The 18,485-nt window shown below is 41.6% G+C and overlaps 1 protein-coding gene across 1 annotated transcript; it reads right to left on the reverse strand.

Annotated features, from left to right (window-relative positions):
* Positions 1–1,993: 1,993 nt before the first annotated feature.
* On the reverse strand, positions 1,994–15,210 carry LAPTM4A (lysosomal protein transmembrane 4 alpha). The gene is made up of 7 exons (XM_063150887.1): positions 15,049–15,210; positions 8,443–8,563; positions 6,255–6,331; positions 6,039–6,161; positions 4,807–4,902; positions 3,300–3,398; positions 1,994–2,773 (listed from the first exon to the last, which is right to left on the reverse strand). Exons 1-7 carry the CDS (start codon positions 15,145–15,147, stop codon positions 2,699–2,701), a joined length of 690 nt encoding a protein of 229 aa, XP_063006957.1. The 5' UTR covers positions 15,148–15,210; the 3' UTR covers positions 1,994–2,698.
* Between the last annotated feature and the right edge of the window lie 3,275 nt (positions 15,211–18,485).

The following is an 18,485-nucleotide window of genomic DNA, read 5'->3' on the forward strand; positions in this document are numbered from 1 at the left end:
GTTATAACATAATGTTAAACTAGAAACTATGCTACGTAAGATATTTTTTTAAAGAAAGGACTCGCACCAAGATAGCAGCCACAGGACACCAAAATCTTTCAGAGAAAAAGAATTTATTGCTCACTTATCAGAGGAAACTAACTTCTTCCTGCCTTGCTTAGTCATGAAGACGCCGTCAGGATTAAGAGGAAGAAGTTGACACTGACCAGACAGAATCCTGTATTTGAATGGAATTTATGCATCATGGATGAGGTGTATGAATATGCAACAGGCTATTGCTTTTAAGGGTTAATCCTCAGTTAACGGGTGTCCTTTTTCAGGCTTATTTTGCCCAGAAAGAGGTACCCAGACTGTCCATAACTTTGTTTTTATTGTCTTGTCCTAATCCAAATTGTTCAAATTTTTATTACTCTAATTATATTACTATTTTTATAACCATTTTATTACTATTAAACTTCTAAAGTTCTAAAAACAAGCGACTGGCGTTTTTCACATGCAGGATCATCTTTTCTGCCATCACCTCCATCAGGGGAACAGGAAGCCTTGATTTAGAAGAGGACCCACCAAGTCCCCAGCTGTACAGTATCAGGCAGGCACTGACTCTCTTCAGCTACTTCTACCATGAAAGCACAGTAGAAGAGGCCACCATCACATTCCCAAAGGCTGCAAACAGTGGCAGGGAAGAAGGACCACCACCCTGGAAGCAGGAGAAAGCCGCAGGGCAGGGCTCCAGGGGAGTATAATGGTTTTTCTCTCTCAGAAGACACTGGGTTTTTTTGAGCAAGAGCACATGCACACACACCCCAGACAAATTTCAGGCAGTGCCTGCTGCTGTCACATACTGCTCACACACATGGTCAGCCACCCACTAGGACAGTCTCAGTAAACAGCCCTTGGCAGGAGCTCTTTGCCCACTCATGATCAGACACACAGACACTCCCTCACTGCAGAGGGACTCAGAGCAGAGTGTGCTGGAATCCACATTTGAGCAATACCCAGTTTCAGCTGTTTCTTACACAGCATGAAACCACAGCGGTCTTTCACACACATCCCACTCCAGTCACACTGAAGCAGGCTGTGGCAGCATCTAAAGATGCCCTGGGTTTGGAGCCTCTGTGGGAGCTCAGATCCAGGGCAGCTCCTCAGAATCTGGAAATAGGAGTGCAGCTGCTGGCAGCACTGGGCCCACCCTGGGTACCCCCTCGGGGTAACCACCAGGACAGCACTGCCAGAACAGGGCAGAGGCTCTGACACCACTGCACTTCAAAGAGCTCTCACAGGTGGCACCTGAGTTAATTAAAAAGGGGAAACTACTGCTGGTAGCACAGCCCTAACAGAGCATTTTTAAATGTGTACAGAGATACATATTGAAAATACAGGTATAACCCCAGAAATTATACACTGCAACAATCTGAATCCATTTTCCCAGAATTTAACACCAGGTAGCTCTTCTCTTCCAAAGCAGTAAAGTGTTTTATTTCTTCAGCCATACTGAATCGTTAAATAATTTTTTACCTTTTTACAGCTCTTGCTACAAAAGAGGAAGAGTGGAAAGTTTTTTGTACCTTGGTTTTTTGGTTTGGTTTTTTTTGTCGATTGTAGAAGAACATCACTGAGTTATGGCATATCTCCAACAACTCTGGACATTTTCCAATGTAAATGTTGCAGTCCTACTGGGTGTCTGTCCTGCTTTTAATGCCTGAGCTGACCAGACATCAGATTTCCCCAAGGGCTAAGCCTCCAGTGCAATTCCCCTTTCCCAGTTCAGGGGTAAGTACCAATCAGACAAGGGGAAGTCATTCAAGTACTTGAAATGCAAAGGCTTTAACACAGGACTGTGTGCTGGAGAGAATCCAAGTTCTCCAGCCACATAAGGACTTCTACTGAAGCATGGATCAACCACTAAACCTGCAACTAAGTATGCTGGACTGTCTGCAGCACACTGAAGCACTTAAATGAAAAAGTCACTAAAAAGATCAACCAACACTACTGGTAAACATTTTGTAAAAGATTTATTTAAGTATCATTTATCACAAAGAGGAAAATACATAGAAGATTAGAAGCATGCAACCATGTTCCACATTTCTGTTTATATTTCTTGCGTTCCCAGCTCGTTGTAATAGAACTCCTGTGCCACCCTCACTTGTTCCTCAAAAATACTGTTTCAAGACAAAGGATAACCAAAAAAACCACAATAAAAGGTAAGATAACATATGAGAAAAGTGCAAAGTAAAAAAAGTCACATATATACCACATTCAAACCCTTCCCCTTCCAAAAAATGGATAAAGGCAAACTGTCATTTTGCTGCACGATCAGATTGTCTTTATGAACTACTTTACAAAAAATTAATATAAATTAAGGGCATAATCCTGCAGACACTTATAATCACAGCTAACTTCAATGAGAGTGGCTCAATTGGTATTATTAAAAGCCACAAGTTAGTCACATGCATAAGTTCTTGCAGGTGTAAGGCCCTAAGGCAATAAAATGTTTAAGAGCATTAGGGAGAACAAAAATTAAAGCAAATGAAATCACTCTCAGATGTGTGTTGCTTAGTAAGTTTATATCAAACATATTTTAAACAGAACAGTTTGCTCCTAAAGCCCTGAATATTTCTATTACTTAAGCAGTTTTGCAAGATTAAAAGACAAAACCCCCAGGAAGCTGGTACAGATGTTAATGAACATACAAATTGCTTCAGGCAGGTATGTAGGGAGGTGGAGGTTCCTTCTCAGGCATCTTCACTGCCATTTCATAGGTTGGCAGAACATACTAAGGAGAAGACATTTTGAAGTGATTAATGCAGGAGATTTCAAATGGGGAAAAAAAAAAGAGAAAAAAGAGAACAAAAGCATACATGGCTCATCAGCAACTTAATCCTCTGTTGCAGGCAAAGTTATTTTAAGAATTTACTGCTGTTCTTAGTAAGCAAATGAGGAAGTGAAAGAAGGTGCAGGAGCAGTTTACTGCTCTGCTGAGCCTAACCCTTGGTCCTTTATTCCACACCCCACTGCATCTTGACTTTGCAAAGCAGCAAGGAAGGTTTGGACTGGTGCAATCAAAGCTTCCCTCTACCACAAGAAAAACATTCAAAGACCTCTCTCTAAAGACCCTCCTTTTAGGCACTCAGAATTTAGCTAAGAAATAACCCACCACAAAATTAGCTGCTTTATAATTTTTTATCTTTCCAGTCTTTCTTTAGAAAGCTGGACAAGGCTTGGAAACATACATGGATATGGCGATTTTCTACTTCAAAATTAATGATACTGCTTCCTTTTATCTTAAAACAAGATTTTACCTGTGGAGGAGCTTCAAAAGCAGGGTACACAGCAATCTCTGGCAAATTTCTGCTGATGATGTATTTATAGCAGTTCCATACACAGTTAATGAGATATGCCTGAAAGAGAGATTTTTCTTTTAAACACCTCATAAGCATTGGCTGATTCAGAAATTAGATGTTGTATGACATTCCTATGATAAAGAGGAGCATACATCAACTTAGACAACACATATCTGAGGAATGGTTGCTATTTCACAGACCTGGCCACATACCTATGTTGCTCTCCATTTTGCATTCACAGTGACTCATAGAGGATGCACCACACAGGTTTTAGCAAAAGAATTCACAGATCCATTCAACTAATCTCTGTCTGCCTGAGCAGTGCTAATCAAATTAATCCCCAACTGGCTGATGCCTCTGTGGATCTCAGTCCAAGCCTGCCAGGAGGAGGAGGAGGAGAGGCCAACAGTAGAATCCCACTCCTCCCCCAGTTAGCACTATTGCTCCAACTAACTGCCAGTGCTAAGGAGAGGGCTCAGACACACAACTGAGGCAGCAGGGAGAGGGTAGAGCAGTGAAGCCTGAACTTCGAGTCAACACTGACTGCTGCAGAAAGAAACATTATCATGATATGATGAGGATTAGGGGTTTTTTATTACTAATTTGTGTAACATTAACTTTTCCAAATCTCTCACTGACAAGTTAGCACTGTTGTACCTAAGGTACCAAATTTCCCAATCAATACACAAGTGTACCTACTGTATTAGGCTTTCACTCTCCCCAGTTAAACATTCCTCTTGGAAAAAGTATAGAAAATCAGTAAAATTATTTTCATTATTTATTTTTTTCTGAAATGCAACCTGAATGCAATAAAGGAACAGTATCATGGCCAATGTATATTATAAATACATTTCTCTAATATGCTTTGTCTACACAAGAGTTTTTGTAACCCAAATGAATGTCTCATTATTTAGATTTTCAGAAAGAAACTGCTACTCTTCAGAAGGGAGGATGATCTCAAATTAACTTATACATTTCCTCATTCCATCATCTTCCTTCCAAAACTTGCATTCTGGTTTGTTAGGCACAGTGAGAGATTTCAAACATTTTGTTTAGTGAGAGATTTTAAACATTTTGTTTAGTGAGAGATTTTAAACATTTTGTTTAGAAACTTGCATACCTTAACTCAATATCATTTCACTACAAGCTTAATTACAAATATTAAAATTATCCCCACATAGACAAAAAGTCTTTTTGCATTCCTCCTTTCTACTTAGGAAGGGCAGAGCTGTATAAACACACCCCACTGCACACACACAAGTTAGGTGAAGACACCAGTACACAACAGATTAGACCTAAGTCATACTGGAACTGAACATCCCAACAATTGTGCTCAAAGAAGTTCTTACCTCAGCATTAAGAAAGCAGCTGGGTTCTGAATTCAGCATTAAGAATTAACTCAGATTGACACCATCTTAATATTTATTAACTCTTGCAACAGACACATGATTAAGTTTTAACTTACCTTTAAAATGATAAATAATACAAAGAACACCAGAACAATAAACAAGAGACAGCTGGAGTCCAAAGAAAGGAGATCCTCTTTGTAAGGAAAATCCGGCTAGTGAAAAAAAACATGGGGGAAGGGTGAGAAAGGGAAGAGATAAGAATGAACACTGCACAATCAAATATGATAAAAAAAAATCCAAACTTCACACCAAATGAAACAAACCCTTGTGTAAACTACTCCTCTGAAACAAGTTCTATTTCTAATAAATTTCCTCTTTATCCTCCCACAAAGCAGAGTATTTATCCTGTCTCTGTCCCACAAGAACAGATCACTACAGTACAGTCTGTGTCCCTAGTCACTTCATCAGTCTCATGCCAACACAGATTCTTCTTCACAGCTGCAGAACAGTGTTTGTACTCATGATCCTCTACAACCTAATGACTTACTGTTAATTATATCCTGTCAGTCCAACCTGTAACACACTGGTGTGCAGTGTAAGATGTCACCCCAAACTTGGGGGAGCAAAAACAGATCTTCTCCAAACCTGTCTCTCTTCCTTCCCTGACCACAGTAACAAAGCCTCTCTCAAACATCGATCTAAGATTTTATCTGTTTTAAAAAGGACTTGCTTTTAAACATCTACTTGAACAAATCACAGCACCAGCCAGCCAGAGCTCACGGTCTGTCAATGCAGACACTACATTCTATGCATTGACTCTTCTTGCAGTTAAAACACAGGCAGTGTTAGTGAGAACTCCACTGCAATTTCCTTAGAAAGTGCCGCTGCAACTTGAGAAGAGACATACAGAATGTAAAAAGGAAAGCTCAGATTCCATGTGTAATGCTACGGGAACCCTCACCTATACTTCTCTTCCTGTCCCCTACCAGATAAGAGTCAACACATTTTTAATCTGCAGTAGCAAATTTGCCACTGAGGTCCACTGCTTAAAAGGCACAGTTAAGTGTGTTAAAGAACACACTTCCAAGGCAAATGTAGTCAACACAGTTTAAACCAGTAGTTCCCATCACAATTCTTTCCTTACTCTCCTTGGCTTTCCTTTTAGGGAGCAATGACAACTTTAACTCTTCCACCTCTGATGAGCTACCATGCCCATAATAACCACCCTATGGCTGCTGCAGGCTGAATTCCTTTTTCTTATGCAAAGGGAAGTGTAACTCAGTCACTGATCCAATAAAAACAAACTTTAATTTCAAATGTAAAATATCAATTTGAGCTGAATACTTACCAACTGATCCAGGTAATCTTTGATTCTGGGCAAGTAGGTTAGAGAGCTGATGGCAACCAGACAACTGAGCACAAAGTCAAAGAGTTGGTAACAGAAAAATGGTATCAGCCAGCCTACACGATGCTAAAAAATAGAAAAAAGGAGCAGCACGTAAATTATTTAGTTTTAAAAAAATCAAGTAGCAACTCTAAAACCATGTATTATAAAAATACTTACAGCAATGGCACCATAAACCATCATTGCGCTGATTGTGAACATGAGGAGGGAGATAGCAAACAGAACACAGGCATTTTCTGCATTAAAAAAACAAAAACCAGTAAGAATCAGTCATTTCCTGGAGTTGCCACACTGCAGCTGACAGGTACCCAAGCTCTGTCCATTACTATGATCTGTGCTCAATTGACTCATCCATGCCAACTATCAGTAGCAGAATAGAGTAATTCAGATTCTTCCTTACAAAAAAAGATCTGGTTCAAGAAAACCTACAACTGCTTGGAAAAATCCCTCTGCCTTAATCAAAAGCCTGACTGAAGTCCAGGAACACCAATTAGAAGCCTGACATAGTTTGACAGTAATGCACCATAATGATGCTGATTTGCAATATGTGTCAGTGCTGAAACTATGTGAGTGATTAACTTTACAACTGGACAGAATCTTAAGGGAAGCTAACACACTATCAACCTTTACACTTGAAAATGGTTTGGTTACATAATTTGGTCATTGGCAGTGGGAGCAGCACTGCTCCTTCAGTAACACTAAGGAAAACAGGAAATCACTGTGTGGAAGGTATCCCACTATTTACAAGAAAAGGCAGTTGAACAGAAACCAATTTGTAGCAAAATCCAGGACACTCATGGAAGCTGCATGATAAAGATTCTCCTTGCACATCACAGTTACTGATTACAGAAGCAGAGCTGCTTTCCACTAGATAGATTAAACTTCTTCTTTTTTAAACACAAAGAAACCAGCCTGAGAGTCTATGGACATGGTAAATAAATGGGTTTTAGCAGTATTGAAGCCAAATTTTTTTTGTTTTCCTGCTTGAAAAAGATTATCTGAGAACCCTTTCTACTCTGCAAGTACTATCTACATACACAGATGGCATCAAGGAAGAGCTCCCCCATGTCTGAAATGTGTTGATCAGACACAAGTCTCAGCAATCACCAGCGAGTGTGGCTGTCTTCTGAGGAGTTATTACTCACAATATACACTAGTACAATAATACCTGTAAGGTTCTTTCACACACACAAAGCCCTCCAGCCCAGATCCCAACACAAGGAATAAGAATTTTTAGGTAAAAAAATTGTGATAGATAGTGTAAAATGTGATAGATTTTACACTAAAGAGTGAAGAAAGCACCTTCAGCTTCATTTTTCACTCAAATAAGCTTAATGCTACCAAGTACCCCAAGGGCCTTTACAGATTATATGACATTTTACAGACCTCTGCTGTGATTTTACTTAATATCTTAGCCTCACGAAGAATTTGGTCCTTGCTCCCACTCCCATTTCATTAGTAGCAAATGTGAGTTACAGTCACAGGTCAGAACTGACAGATCCTCAACTCAGGTCATGAACAATTAATCCAAAATGCTCAAACCAGTTTTGTGCTGTTCTATTTTGCTGAACCTGACCCTCCCTAAATTTTCATGTAATACAACAGACCGAGGTAGATTAGAAGTGCCATACTACACATTTCTGCATATTTAAAACCAAGAGAAGCAAAGCATATGCTCAAGTTCACAGATACAATAATTAAAAAGCTTGACACCAATTACAGCTGTAAACATATACATTTAGTAGAAGAGTGAAAAGTGGGCATAATTCTGCTCATGGTGCTTTCTCTCATTTATTCTGCAGGTGAAACTTAGAGAAACACTTTGGTTTCACTCAAATACTTGGCATCCCAATTGTTCCTCTCTTCTTCAAAGGTATCATGGCTTTCTTTTCAGTAAATTCATTTGCAGGAGCTCTAAGGTATTTCGTGATCTATGAAGATGACCAAGAACTCTGAAGAAAAGTCTTTAAACTTGTTTTCTGCTGCTTGTTTTACTGAGTCAGCAAAGATAATTAATGTTTATGGAGAAAGCGAGTCAGAGATGTCCCACACACACTTCAACACTCAAAGCATCAGACGGCCAAGAAATCTCATCACTTAAGATGAGATATAAAATGAAGTATAAAATGAATGAAGTATAAAATGAAGTTATAATAATAACCCATAAAGCTTTCTTTTTATTCTTGTAGAAGAATTCAATCCCAGAGTAACTGAAGAAAAATTCAGAAAACAAGATAACCATATTTATGAAAAGTCATATGCATATATTTATTACAACCTGGTGTAAGACAAATCCATGGCAGTGCATGCTGTATATTCCCATCAGGCAGCAGAGCTCTAAACCTACCGGCCATTCTCTCGGAAGCATAGTAATTTCCAATGACTTCATACTGGATATCAACAGTTGGCACCATGTTTGGATGAGTCACTTCTACTGTCAACAAGATGCCCATCAGCAAGTTCACCACCTGAGAGAGATCACAGTTACCTCAAGGTTAATTACTTTGCAACAGCTGAGATGTTTTTTAATGACCACTAATAATCCTTTATTTCAGTTAAAAATAAACTCTTCTCTTTGCATGTATGTGGAAGAAGAAAAAAAAAAGAGCATAAGTTACAGTTAAATTTCAAGCTCATTTAATTAAATGACTACTAAAACAACTCAAAGAGTGTGAGGCACTTGCTAGGTTCAATGAATCACCACTGAATAACTCTGCAAATTGAGGGGATGGTAAGATTCCTAGGGATTCAAATAACATAATTAAGCTGACGCTGCCTTATGAATGTACAGGTTTGTGAGCTGAAAAACTGGAAACAGTTAAAAAAGGTCAGGAAGATAAAGGTACAGAATGAGGAATATTTTGAAAGAATTTCTGCTTTCTACAACAAATAAATTACTGGGTTTCTGCCACAGTTCAGCCTTAGTAAGCCAGAGAGAAGATCTTCCTCTGCTTCCCAGGTCACTTACTGAAACCTCCCCTTATCAAAAAGGTCTACACAAGCACAGGGGAAGTTAAAAATTTCACACAAAGATCAACCCCCACAGTGTGTGCTCACCAGTCTTTCTCCTCCCTCACGCTGACACTTAAAGACTCCTTCTGTTGCCCCATTTTGGTACACACCAGAAATGTCTTCAGTAAGATCTCAAAGAATCAGAAGTAGCTGAAGTCTCAGTAAAATTGCCTTGACAGCATTTATAAGTACCCAAGGTTTACAGGGACATAGTTTCTGTTACTAGTATCTGGAGACACAAGCCAAAGGTTGCATAACACACAAAAAACCCCCTCATGATGGTCTTTTCTAGCTGCAGACATTTTCCAATCAGTATTCAGTACTGTCACCACCAGCAGCAGGATCCCTTCCAATTAGCCTCAAAATAAAAAGAAAACTGGTTTGTAGTTTCTAACAACTTAAGAATATTTGCCAGGTATTTCTTCTTCTATGGGCATGGTTCCAGAAGTCAATGATGGTGGCAAGTCTATGTACAATTACCGAGGATTTCAGAAAGGAAAAAAAAATCTGAATCTCATAAAATGTTGAGACTCACAGTTCCTATAACTTTTTTTTCCCCTCATTGTTTTTATTAATTTTTTCTCTTCTTTTTTCCCTGGGGTTTACAGATAAATGGCGATAAGCTTGCTTGAACTTTCTGCTAAAAGAACCCTTCAGTGGAATTAAAGCTGGTAGTGCATTTCACTTTGTAGAAATGCAATCATCTCATCATGTATTACACAAATTTTCTAGAATTTCCAGCTATTTTGAGCCACCTGTATTTCTGTAAGGCATTTTATATAAAACACTGTAGCCAAAACAGCTGGCAGTGAAGAACTCTGTTGAACCATCAATATATTTAACCTAGAACTGCACTTATTTTCACCCTCACAGGATACTTCTTAAGGGGCAAACTGTCAAGTTGCTCACCTGCCTTGTTTTCAAATCTTATTTTGCTTCACCATTCATCAAAAATATGGAACACTTTCATCTCCCACCTGCTTCATCCTTCTGTACTCTGGCCTTCTGCTCTCAATGCTCTCTGCATTTTCAACCCTCTTTTCCCTTCTCTCAGTGAGTGAACTGAGAATGTTGGAAAATACCTTTCTGTACTGCACTTGTTTCAAAAAGCCTAAGTCAAGGTTCATGCCTCTGGCAGCTGAAATACTGATCTCTACTTTATAAAGCACAAAAGTACATGCTCAATTACAACTAAATCATTTCTTGTTTATACGTAGTCATGAGTTTGACTGCCATCATAGGCTATCTGCCTCAGGAGAAGGAGCAAGCAGCACCTGAATTACTACAGAAGTACTGAAGAACTTGAATGCCTCAGAATTTTGAGATTGTAATTCTCCATCTGTCACTTTCTTTTTTATTTTCACCTTATCTGTGGTCCTAATTCAGTGTACCGAAGTCTTTGGTAATTTCACTAGTTACTGAATGTAGTTTCAAGTATTAAAGGTTTATTTTCTCAACCTGAACTGGTATCCAAGTAAAACAGAAAATAAGCATCATTCAAAATCCAATCTATTAGAATCAATGAGACCAAATAAAAATAGTTACAAACCAAAACAAATCTAAACAAAAACAAACAACAAACCAAAACCGTGGCCAATTAACACCTCAGAGTTTCCAGTGCTCCATTACTACTGTGTACAAATCCATCACAACACTGAGTAATTAATTGAAACTCGTATATTAAACGTGATCAAGACCTACAGAGCCAGAGCCTCTATTTTAACTACTTCATTCTTTCCCAGAAGCTTGACAGCAGCAAGACCACAAGGCTAGTTTCAAAATAATCAGTGTAACAGGCAGCAAGAATATGGTTTGGACCACAGAACATTGTTAGAGATTTTAAGTATATACTCACTGCAAATCAAATGTATGTCCACAAATGTCTACATAGAGAAGTCAGAAAAAATGTAACTCTTGTATGCCTCAGTATAATATGAGGATTAAACCCATCACCATCTCCCCCTCAAAAAAAAAAAAAAAAAACAAACTCAAAAAAAACCCTCAAGCCTGGCAAGACAGCACTCAGTGGATACTGCAGCACCCTAAAGTAACACCTCAGAAATTTCAGCAGCCTCATTTTGGTCTTTTTTTTGCTCAGAAATCAAAAATAGTAGTAAAAAAAGTCTGCAAAATGCATGTTCAAGTTCTTATTTAAAAAATAATCCCATTAAGATGAAAATAACCTTAGTTTTGTAATAGTTTAAGGAGTGTATTTTACATTTTCATATCTGGAATAGCTAAGTTTAATAGTTTGGTGTAGCTTGTATCAAGATTCAGATAGCTGAAATTTCCAATTCTCAAGTAGAAAGTCATCATTTATTACAGAAATATGAGCTCCCCATATGATTAGAACTCAAAAGACTGTGGAACTCTTAAGAAGCATTAGCTTTTTAATTAGTTAGTTTTATCTCCACAGTGTGCACTTTATGCCTCATCAGGTAAGTGCTTCAACTCTCTGGAGGCCCGAACATGAAGTCAAGTTTTCCCCAAGCACTCAGAGGGACTTGGGCAAAACCACAACTTCCTACTTAGAATTTGCTTATATCCTTTCATGAGGGGAAAGAGGGAAATTCCCTTGCACTACTACACTCATTTTCCTTTCACTTTTCCAGTATTTTTTCCCTAGACATGTTTCCAAACGGGGGAAAAAAAAGAAAAAAAAAATCAAAATGGAGATTCTGATTTGGTTTGATTTATTAACATATTGAAATAGTAAAAACTGAAGAAGAGTGATTTTAACTAGGGTACTTCAGAGCCTCTAGCAGCACCAGCAGCAGACTGACAGAAATGAGCCAGTGTAACTAGGCTCACTCTGGTTCAGCGAACACAAGTGCAGAGATCCCCTCATGCTCCCGCTCAGCAGCAGCAATTGCATCACTGCCCGCAGCCCTGAGGGCAGCAGCCCCTCCCTCCAGAACAATACCACTGGCTTCCATGCTGTTTACTGAACTCTGATCCATTTCTGCCAGGGCAGTGCTCCTGCTTCCGGTCTCTGGAAAGCGCAGTGACCAATATGAAACTTCACAGGAAGAAACAAACTTCAAAGCAACACGACTGCAATTATGGGGAGAGGAACAGGAGGTTTCTTTTTCCTTCCTACACAGAACAGCAGTGGGTGTTGCAGAGCTAACCAAGCTTTAGCAGACCTGGAACCCAAGTACAATTCTGCCAGAAATGTTCTTAACTTGTCTTGTGGTAAATACACTTTTATGTACTGATAAATACACTTTTATGCACTGATATGTACACAAACAGCAGCAGCACACCGACAGAACTGTGCTTGAGACACTCTGCTCACACAGCATCAGCAGCAGACATTTTAGAAAGTAGTCCTGGTTCTCTCTGGACTTGCAGAAGCACACAGCAAGGACAGTGATAAAACTGTTCCAGTGAGGAGCAAAGTTAATTACAGGAATGATTTAAAAGTACACAAATAAGCAAAGAATAGGAAAATGCCTAAAAAAATGGTTATGTAAAAATAACACATGTATTAAGTAGAGAGAAGTCTTATCTTACTAAAACATCTGGAGTAGATTGCTGTTAGACTCCATTTTAAGTTTGATAGCAAATTCCTTCAGGACTGCACTGCACGAGAACACAGTTTATATAGTAAATAGCAAGATTTTCAGTAACATAGAACTATTCTTGAACGAAACACTCTCCCCCTCCACAAAGCTACATCCTTCAAAAAACCCCAACAAAACCAAAACACACACAAAAAGCCCCACCAAACCCACAAACCAAAAAACACCACCCTACACATAAAGTTATTACTATTTGTCCCACTGCAACTTAAAAGCAGAGATTACTTAATTGATTTAGAAATACTTCTCATAAGAACCTGAAAGACTAAGTTAGAGCTATTCTTAAATGGGGCATTAATTAACATGTCTAAAAAATCTGACATGTTCTGGACAATTTTTTAAAGCTTGGCAGAAAGCAATTAAATTTAACTTTCACTGTCAAAAGTGTACTTTACCTTCAAGAAAAGTAATTTATATTTGAATTCTGATTTTGAAGCATTAGGGAAGACCACCATGTTATAACCTTTTCCAGCTCAAACAGACAGCTGTTGCCAGACTCTTTAAAGTTCTCACCCTTACCCAGGTGACAGCTGAGAACTGGATAAAAATATTCAACGCACGGCTTAACAAAGTGCTCGATAGACAGGATTTTTTTAAATAAAAACTCGCACCTCTAAAGCACTTTGCATGCCCCCTGCTACCTTGACCTCAGCTCTACTTTTCCCTGCAGCGACCGAGGCTGCGGTAACACGAGATCAAAGCCGCAGCCGCACGGGTGCCCGGGGCAGCCGCGCCGGCCCAGCACCCACGGAGAGACAGAGAGAGGCGCCGCAGCCAGGCAACGCGGGGAAACATAAGCACAGCAGGAGAGGTGGAAACTGGAAGCGCTACCGGGTCTGCGGCCACGGAAACATCTCCTGTCCCCCGCCCCAGCAAGCTCCTGGGTTTAGGGACACTCCCGCGAACAGGAATCGCAGTGCGGAAGGCAGCGAGGTGCTTTTGTTCTGGAACAAGGATCACCGTCCCCCTCGCTGTTCGCGGTTTGTGCTTTTCCTTCAGGGACCAGAGGCACATTCTTGAACTCCATCCATCAGCACAGGCTGGTTTGCAGGTTTCCAGAAGTTTGATTCTCAAAACTACAATGGACCTTTTCCTTTGAAATGAACTAATAATGGAACTTAATCAGCACCAAGACTTTTGTCCAGTTTCATTTTGAAAGAGATACCTTTTCCCTAAACTTTTGTTACATTTCCAACGCCCTACCCTCCCTTTTCCTCAAGTCCTGCCTCTCCAGCCACTTTGTTTTGCCTGTACATTTTTTTTTTTTTGCCAACTGAGGGACCAATCTGCATAAAAATAAAGGATCTCCCCATACTTGTTGGAAATAAACCATAAACTCCCCAAAATCAAAACCCCATGCCTCTAAGGGCAGTTTATGTGCATGGCTGTTTCATATCAACACAAAAATTCGGCATTCTTTGTTTCTTACAATTCGCAGAAGGCCAAAGGAGAACACAGCTTTTGATTACAGCTTCAGGAGAACAGAAAAGCTATGATGCAACTTTTGTAAACTATCCTCTCATTTTTACTGCCCACGAGGGTTAAGGGGAAGGAAGGATGAGGAAATTACTCCAATAAAGGGGAGTTCAGGCCCCCTTTACGGGAACCAAGGGAAGTCAGGGCTCCAGGCCTTTAACTTGCTGCTACTGTTGTCACTTTTCTACTTCGCCCTAGTTCAGAACTTTATTTCTAGCATTTCATCCGCACTACCACAGGTCTTCCTCGGAGAGAAAGCACTCACCAGTCAGAAAAAAGGAAGTGTTTAGGGAGACAAATTTGTTTCCACTGCTTTTCAATCACTGTTTCAGGAACAGAATCTGGAACAACCAGGAACTTCCCTTGCCACAAAGTGGGGGACACTCATCTTCCTCTCAGAGGTTACACAGCATTCACGGGTACCTCACCTTATTCCCCTATTATACACCCCGATCTCCTCCCTTACACGCTCAGTACTATATTAAAGTCTCAACCCCTCCAAACCAAGAAAGAGAAAAGTAACACAATCTCTCTGAAACGTAGATTAAAACACTTTGAACTTTCTCTTCGCTTTCTTTTTCCAAACACGACGAGGGAGGCTGCCTAGGGACAGCAGGACTTCGTTAGCACGAAGGAGACCTCGGGAAAGACGAGGGACCCGAACCCCGGCGGGTGACCGCAGGAAATCCCCGGGTGCAGCGTCCCCCGACCGCCCCGGCACAGGGAAGGGCTGCCGGGGACGGGAGCGGGACGCGCGCTGTCCCTCAGAGCGGCCGCGCGGGCGCCGCTCCCCCGCCCCACCGAGCACCCCGCGCACGCGCGCTGAGCACGGCCCCCACCGCCGCCCCTCCAGCCGCCGGCCGGTCGCCCTCGCCTCTCACCATGTACCAGGTGCCCAGGATGATGGTGCCGGTGCGCACATGGCAGCAGCCGCAGCACCGGGTGCTGTAGAAGCGGTCGCGATTCCGCTTGAACGTCATGGCGGCAGCGCGCAGCTCCAACCGCCGAACCCGCCACCCGCCCTCTCCAAGCAGTTCCCGACACCGAACACCGTAAAACCCCCGGCACACGTCACCGCCGCCCTGACCAATCAACCGCCGAGAGAGTGTCGTGGGGCGGGCCTTTGTTGCCGCGGTGACGGGTGATTGACAGCACCGCTGACCAATCACAGTAGCTCTGGTACCGACGCCCCGCATTCACCTGCGGCGGCGGGGGCCGCACCTGAGGTGGGGGTGGTGCTCTTTCCGCCATGTTGGGCTTTGCCCGCCTCTGCCGCCGGCCCTCAGGCGGGTCTGGCGGGGAAAAGTCCTGTCCTGCCCCGCTCTGCTTGCCTGGCGGACGGGGAGCAGCTCGCCGGGCGTTCGGAGAGCCGGAACTTGGCAGCCGGGGAGGCAGCGAAAAACCTGTGGGGAAAGCTGCGTTGTCTAGAGACGTTCCCGTGTGCTTAGCGCGGGTGGGAGGCGGCTCGAATCCTCAGTTCTGAGCCCCCGAGTTCAGGAGGGACACGGAAGTTGTAGAGAATGTCGAGAGAAGGGCAACAGAGCTGGTGAAGCGGCTGGAGCAGAAGGAGGAACGGCTTAGGGTGTTTTGCGTGGAGAAAAGAAAGTTCAGAGAGACTCTTACCGCTCTGTACAACTCCGAAAGGAGGCTGTAGCCAGGTGGGGGTCGGGCTCTTCTGCCCCTTCCCAGGCAGCTGGGAACAGCTTTAGAGGACACGGCCTCAAGCTGCGGCAGGGAGGTTTACACTGGACATCAGGAGGAATTTCTTCATGGAAAGGGTGATTAGATGTTGGAACAGAAGTCAGTGTTCCTGGAGGAGTTTAAAGAAAGGCTGGACGTGGCACCAGTGCCATGGTCTGGATGACATAGTGTTAGGTCATGGTTTGGATTCGATGATCTCACAGGTCTTTTCCAACCTAATTGATTTTGTGATTATGCACAGCCCTTAATTCTAATATAGTAATGAGTAAGTAATGTCTCCTGATGTCCTGATTCCAGCTGGGGCAGTGTTAACTTTTGCAGGTGCCAAGAGGGAGCATGGCTCGGATGTGGAGGTTATTCTGTCCCAGCTCACATCATTGATCATTGCCAGGAGCAGGGGAAAAGGGTTTTCCTATGGAGAAAACGTGGAGGAGGGAGCCGACTAATATTGTGTATTGGGAGTGGGGACAGGTTTCTTATCTCTCTGATTTCCCCACTATATTGTTGTGCCTCTAATTCTCAACTCCATCCCAACGCAGCGGCAAAGATGAGGGGAAGGGGGAGTGAGAGGTCCTGAACTGGGAAGTACCATTATTAAACCATGACACCTGGGCAGAGCATGCAGAGGTCTGCTTTGAGGTGCTGCCAACATCCCCCGGCTTTCGCTGAATTTTGCTGCTGAAGGTTTAGCTCACATGAACCATTTCGCTGTTCTTTTAATTCCTTGGATTAAAGGAATTTTAAAAAATAATATTAAGACTGTGTTACATGCTAAGAGGATATGCCATTAGAGGGAAAACAGAAGAGGTGAAATTTAGTCCACAGACGTGCTTTACTTTGTTGGTGACCCCAAGTCCTAGTCAAGCCCCTGTTGGTGAGTGGGTAATGGAAATGCTTCATTAGTTCCACTGAAACCTGTGGGTGCTGCACTTTTGAATGTATTAAGTAGAAATAATGTGTGTAAATCCAAGTGCTGTTTTCATTTGTGTATGTGATATGTTTCACCACCACTTAGCGACACACAGTCTCCTATTCCCACATGGAGCAGGACCTGTAAACTTCCCCTGACCCGGTGGTTTCTGGAGAGACCTGAGCTGTTGATGCAGAAGTGCACACAGTTTATTTAACCTTCTACTTGCAGCTGCAACTATTTCCTTCTTGCCAGTGCACAGTCCGAGACACAGAACCATAAATATTTGCTGTGCCTATATACACCAAGATGCACATCAGTATTGAGTTTTTTCACTTTGAACAATGAGAAGGTAATGGGGGTGACAGTGGTTGTCCTTTTGATACATTCCAGATTGTACAATTAACACATTTTATTGCTTTAGCTGCCTAGTCTGTTTTTAATGTGAGCTGTTGCTGAGTTGTTTGAAATTATTTACTTAAGGGCTTTAAAAGTGACCTTTTTATTTTAAATCCCCAGGGTTCCATAGTTGGTGTTTTTCTTCCTTAGGGCATATTTCATTTTTGAATAAACATGTTGTAAGTGCTGCTAAGATGTCTGTAATGATCCTCTTACAAACTAATGTTTCTTTAGTGCTGTGATGTTCTCAGCCCTGTGCACAGATGCATAATTATCAACACTCTGATTTAATGTAGCAAGAAGGGACTAATTTTAATCAACATACACGTGTCCATGTAAAAAAAAATAGAAAAAAGAATGTACATTTTGTTGTAATCAGTCATTTAAAAAATCGTTTTTCTCACAGATGGCACTTTGGGAAGCCTAAACCAACCATTCCTGCTGCATGCATGCCTGAATTGATTGCATTGTTCTGCGGAGCTGAGAGATTCTCCTTCCTGTTGGTCTGTCCCTGTGTGAAGCAGGAGTTCACACGATTAGAATGAGCTAGAAATTAAAGGAGGAGCCCTTCCCTCAAAGTTTGGACATCCACTTGGAAACCTTTAGATCCCACTCCCAGTTGAAGTGATTTGTGAGGGCAAGTGTTGCAGCTAGGAGCTTGCAGTTGGACACTGCCTTCGCTAAGATCAAGCTCTCCTCAGGCTCAGATTGTCAGGGCTATTTTCATGAGATGAAAGAAATCTTAATTAAGTGTTCATATCTTTGTCAGCCAGACTCAGAACAAAAATTGATGTGATTCCCTTGAGCTTCACTGCTTGTTATACTCTGCAAACGCTGCTTGTTATACTCAGCAACAAAGATACTGGGAAGAATAATGTGAATCTCATTTAACATCACAAAGAAGCTTTCCACAGCAGGAAAAGCTGATGTGCAACTATTGAATTTGCATAAAAAAACCCTCTCCACTTTCTCCTCCCTAAAAAAAAAAAAAAAAAAAAGGAAAAGAACGATTTAAAGAGAATGATGACATTGTTTCTTGTACTTAAGGGAAGAGGTGATAGGGTAATGATTTTAGTCCTACCCTCTGTGAAAGATTCCAGTTCTTCCTTGCCACAAGTGCCCCAGATGACCTCAGGCAAGAGACTTCCTTCTCACTGAGTCTTAATTCTCTCCTTTTTGCTAGTTCAAAGAGGATTTCTGAGGCTAAATATATTAAAAACTCTGGGCTCAGCTTACAGTCGTGACAGGCTGAGCAAACTCTCCGAGAATCAGCGAGTGCTAGTGATAAAACTTCCTCACAAGCAGACC

Source organism: Melospiza melodia, chromosome 3, assembly GCF_035770615.1.
Source record: "Melospiza melodia melodia isolate bMelMel2 chromosome 3, bMelMel2.pri, whole genome shotgun sequence".
In the NCBI taxonomy this organism is placed as follows: domain Eukaryota; kingdom Metazoa; phylum Chordata; class Aves; order Passeriformes; family Passerellidae; genus Melospiza; species Melospiza melodia.

What these genes read in the sequence shown, in the direction of transcription:
- LAPTM4A (XM_063150887.1), bottom strand. Translation starts at nt 15,147, where the DNA reads ATGACGTTCAAGCGGAATCGCGACCGCTTCTACAGCACCCGGTGCTGC. An exon ending in TGCTTCCGAGAGAATGGCCG is followed by an intron (nt 6,332 to 8,442) that starts GTAGGTTTAGAG and finishes TTTTTAATGCAG; the next exon opens with AAAATGCCTGTGTTCTGTTT. An exon ending in AAGATTACCTGGATCAGTTG is followed by an intron (nt 4,903 to 6,038) that starts GTAAGTATTCAG and finishes TTTTTTCACTAG; the next exon opens with CCGGATTTTCCTTACAAAGA.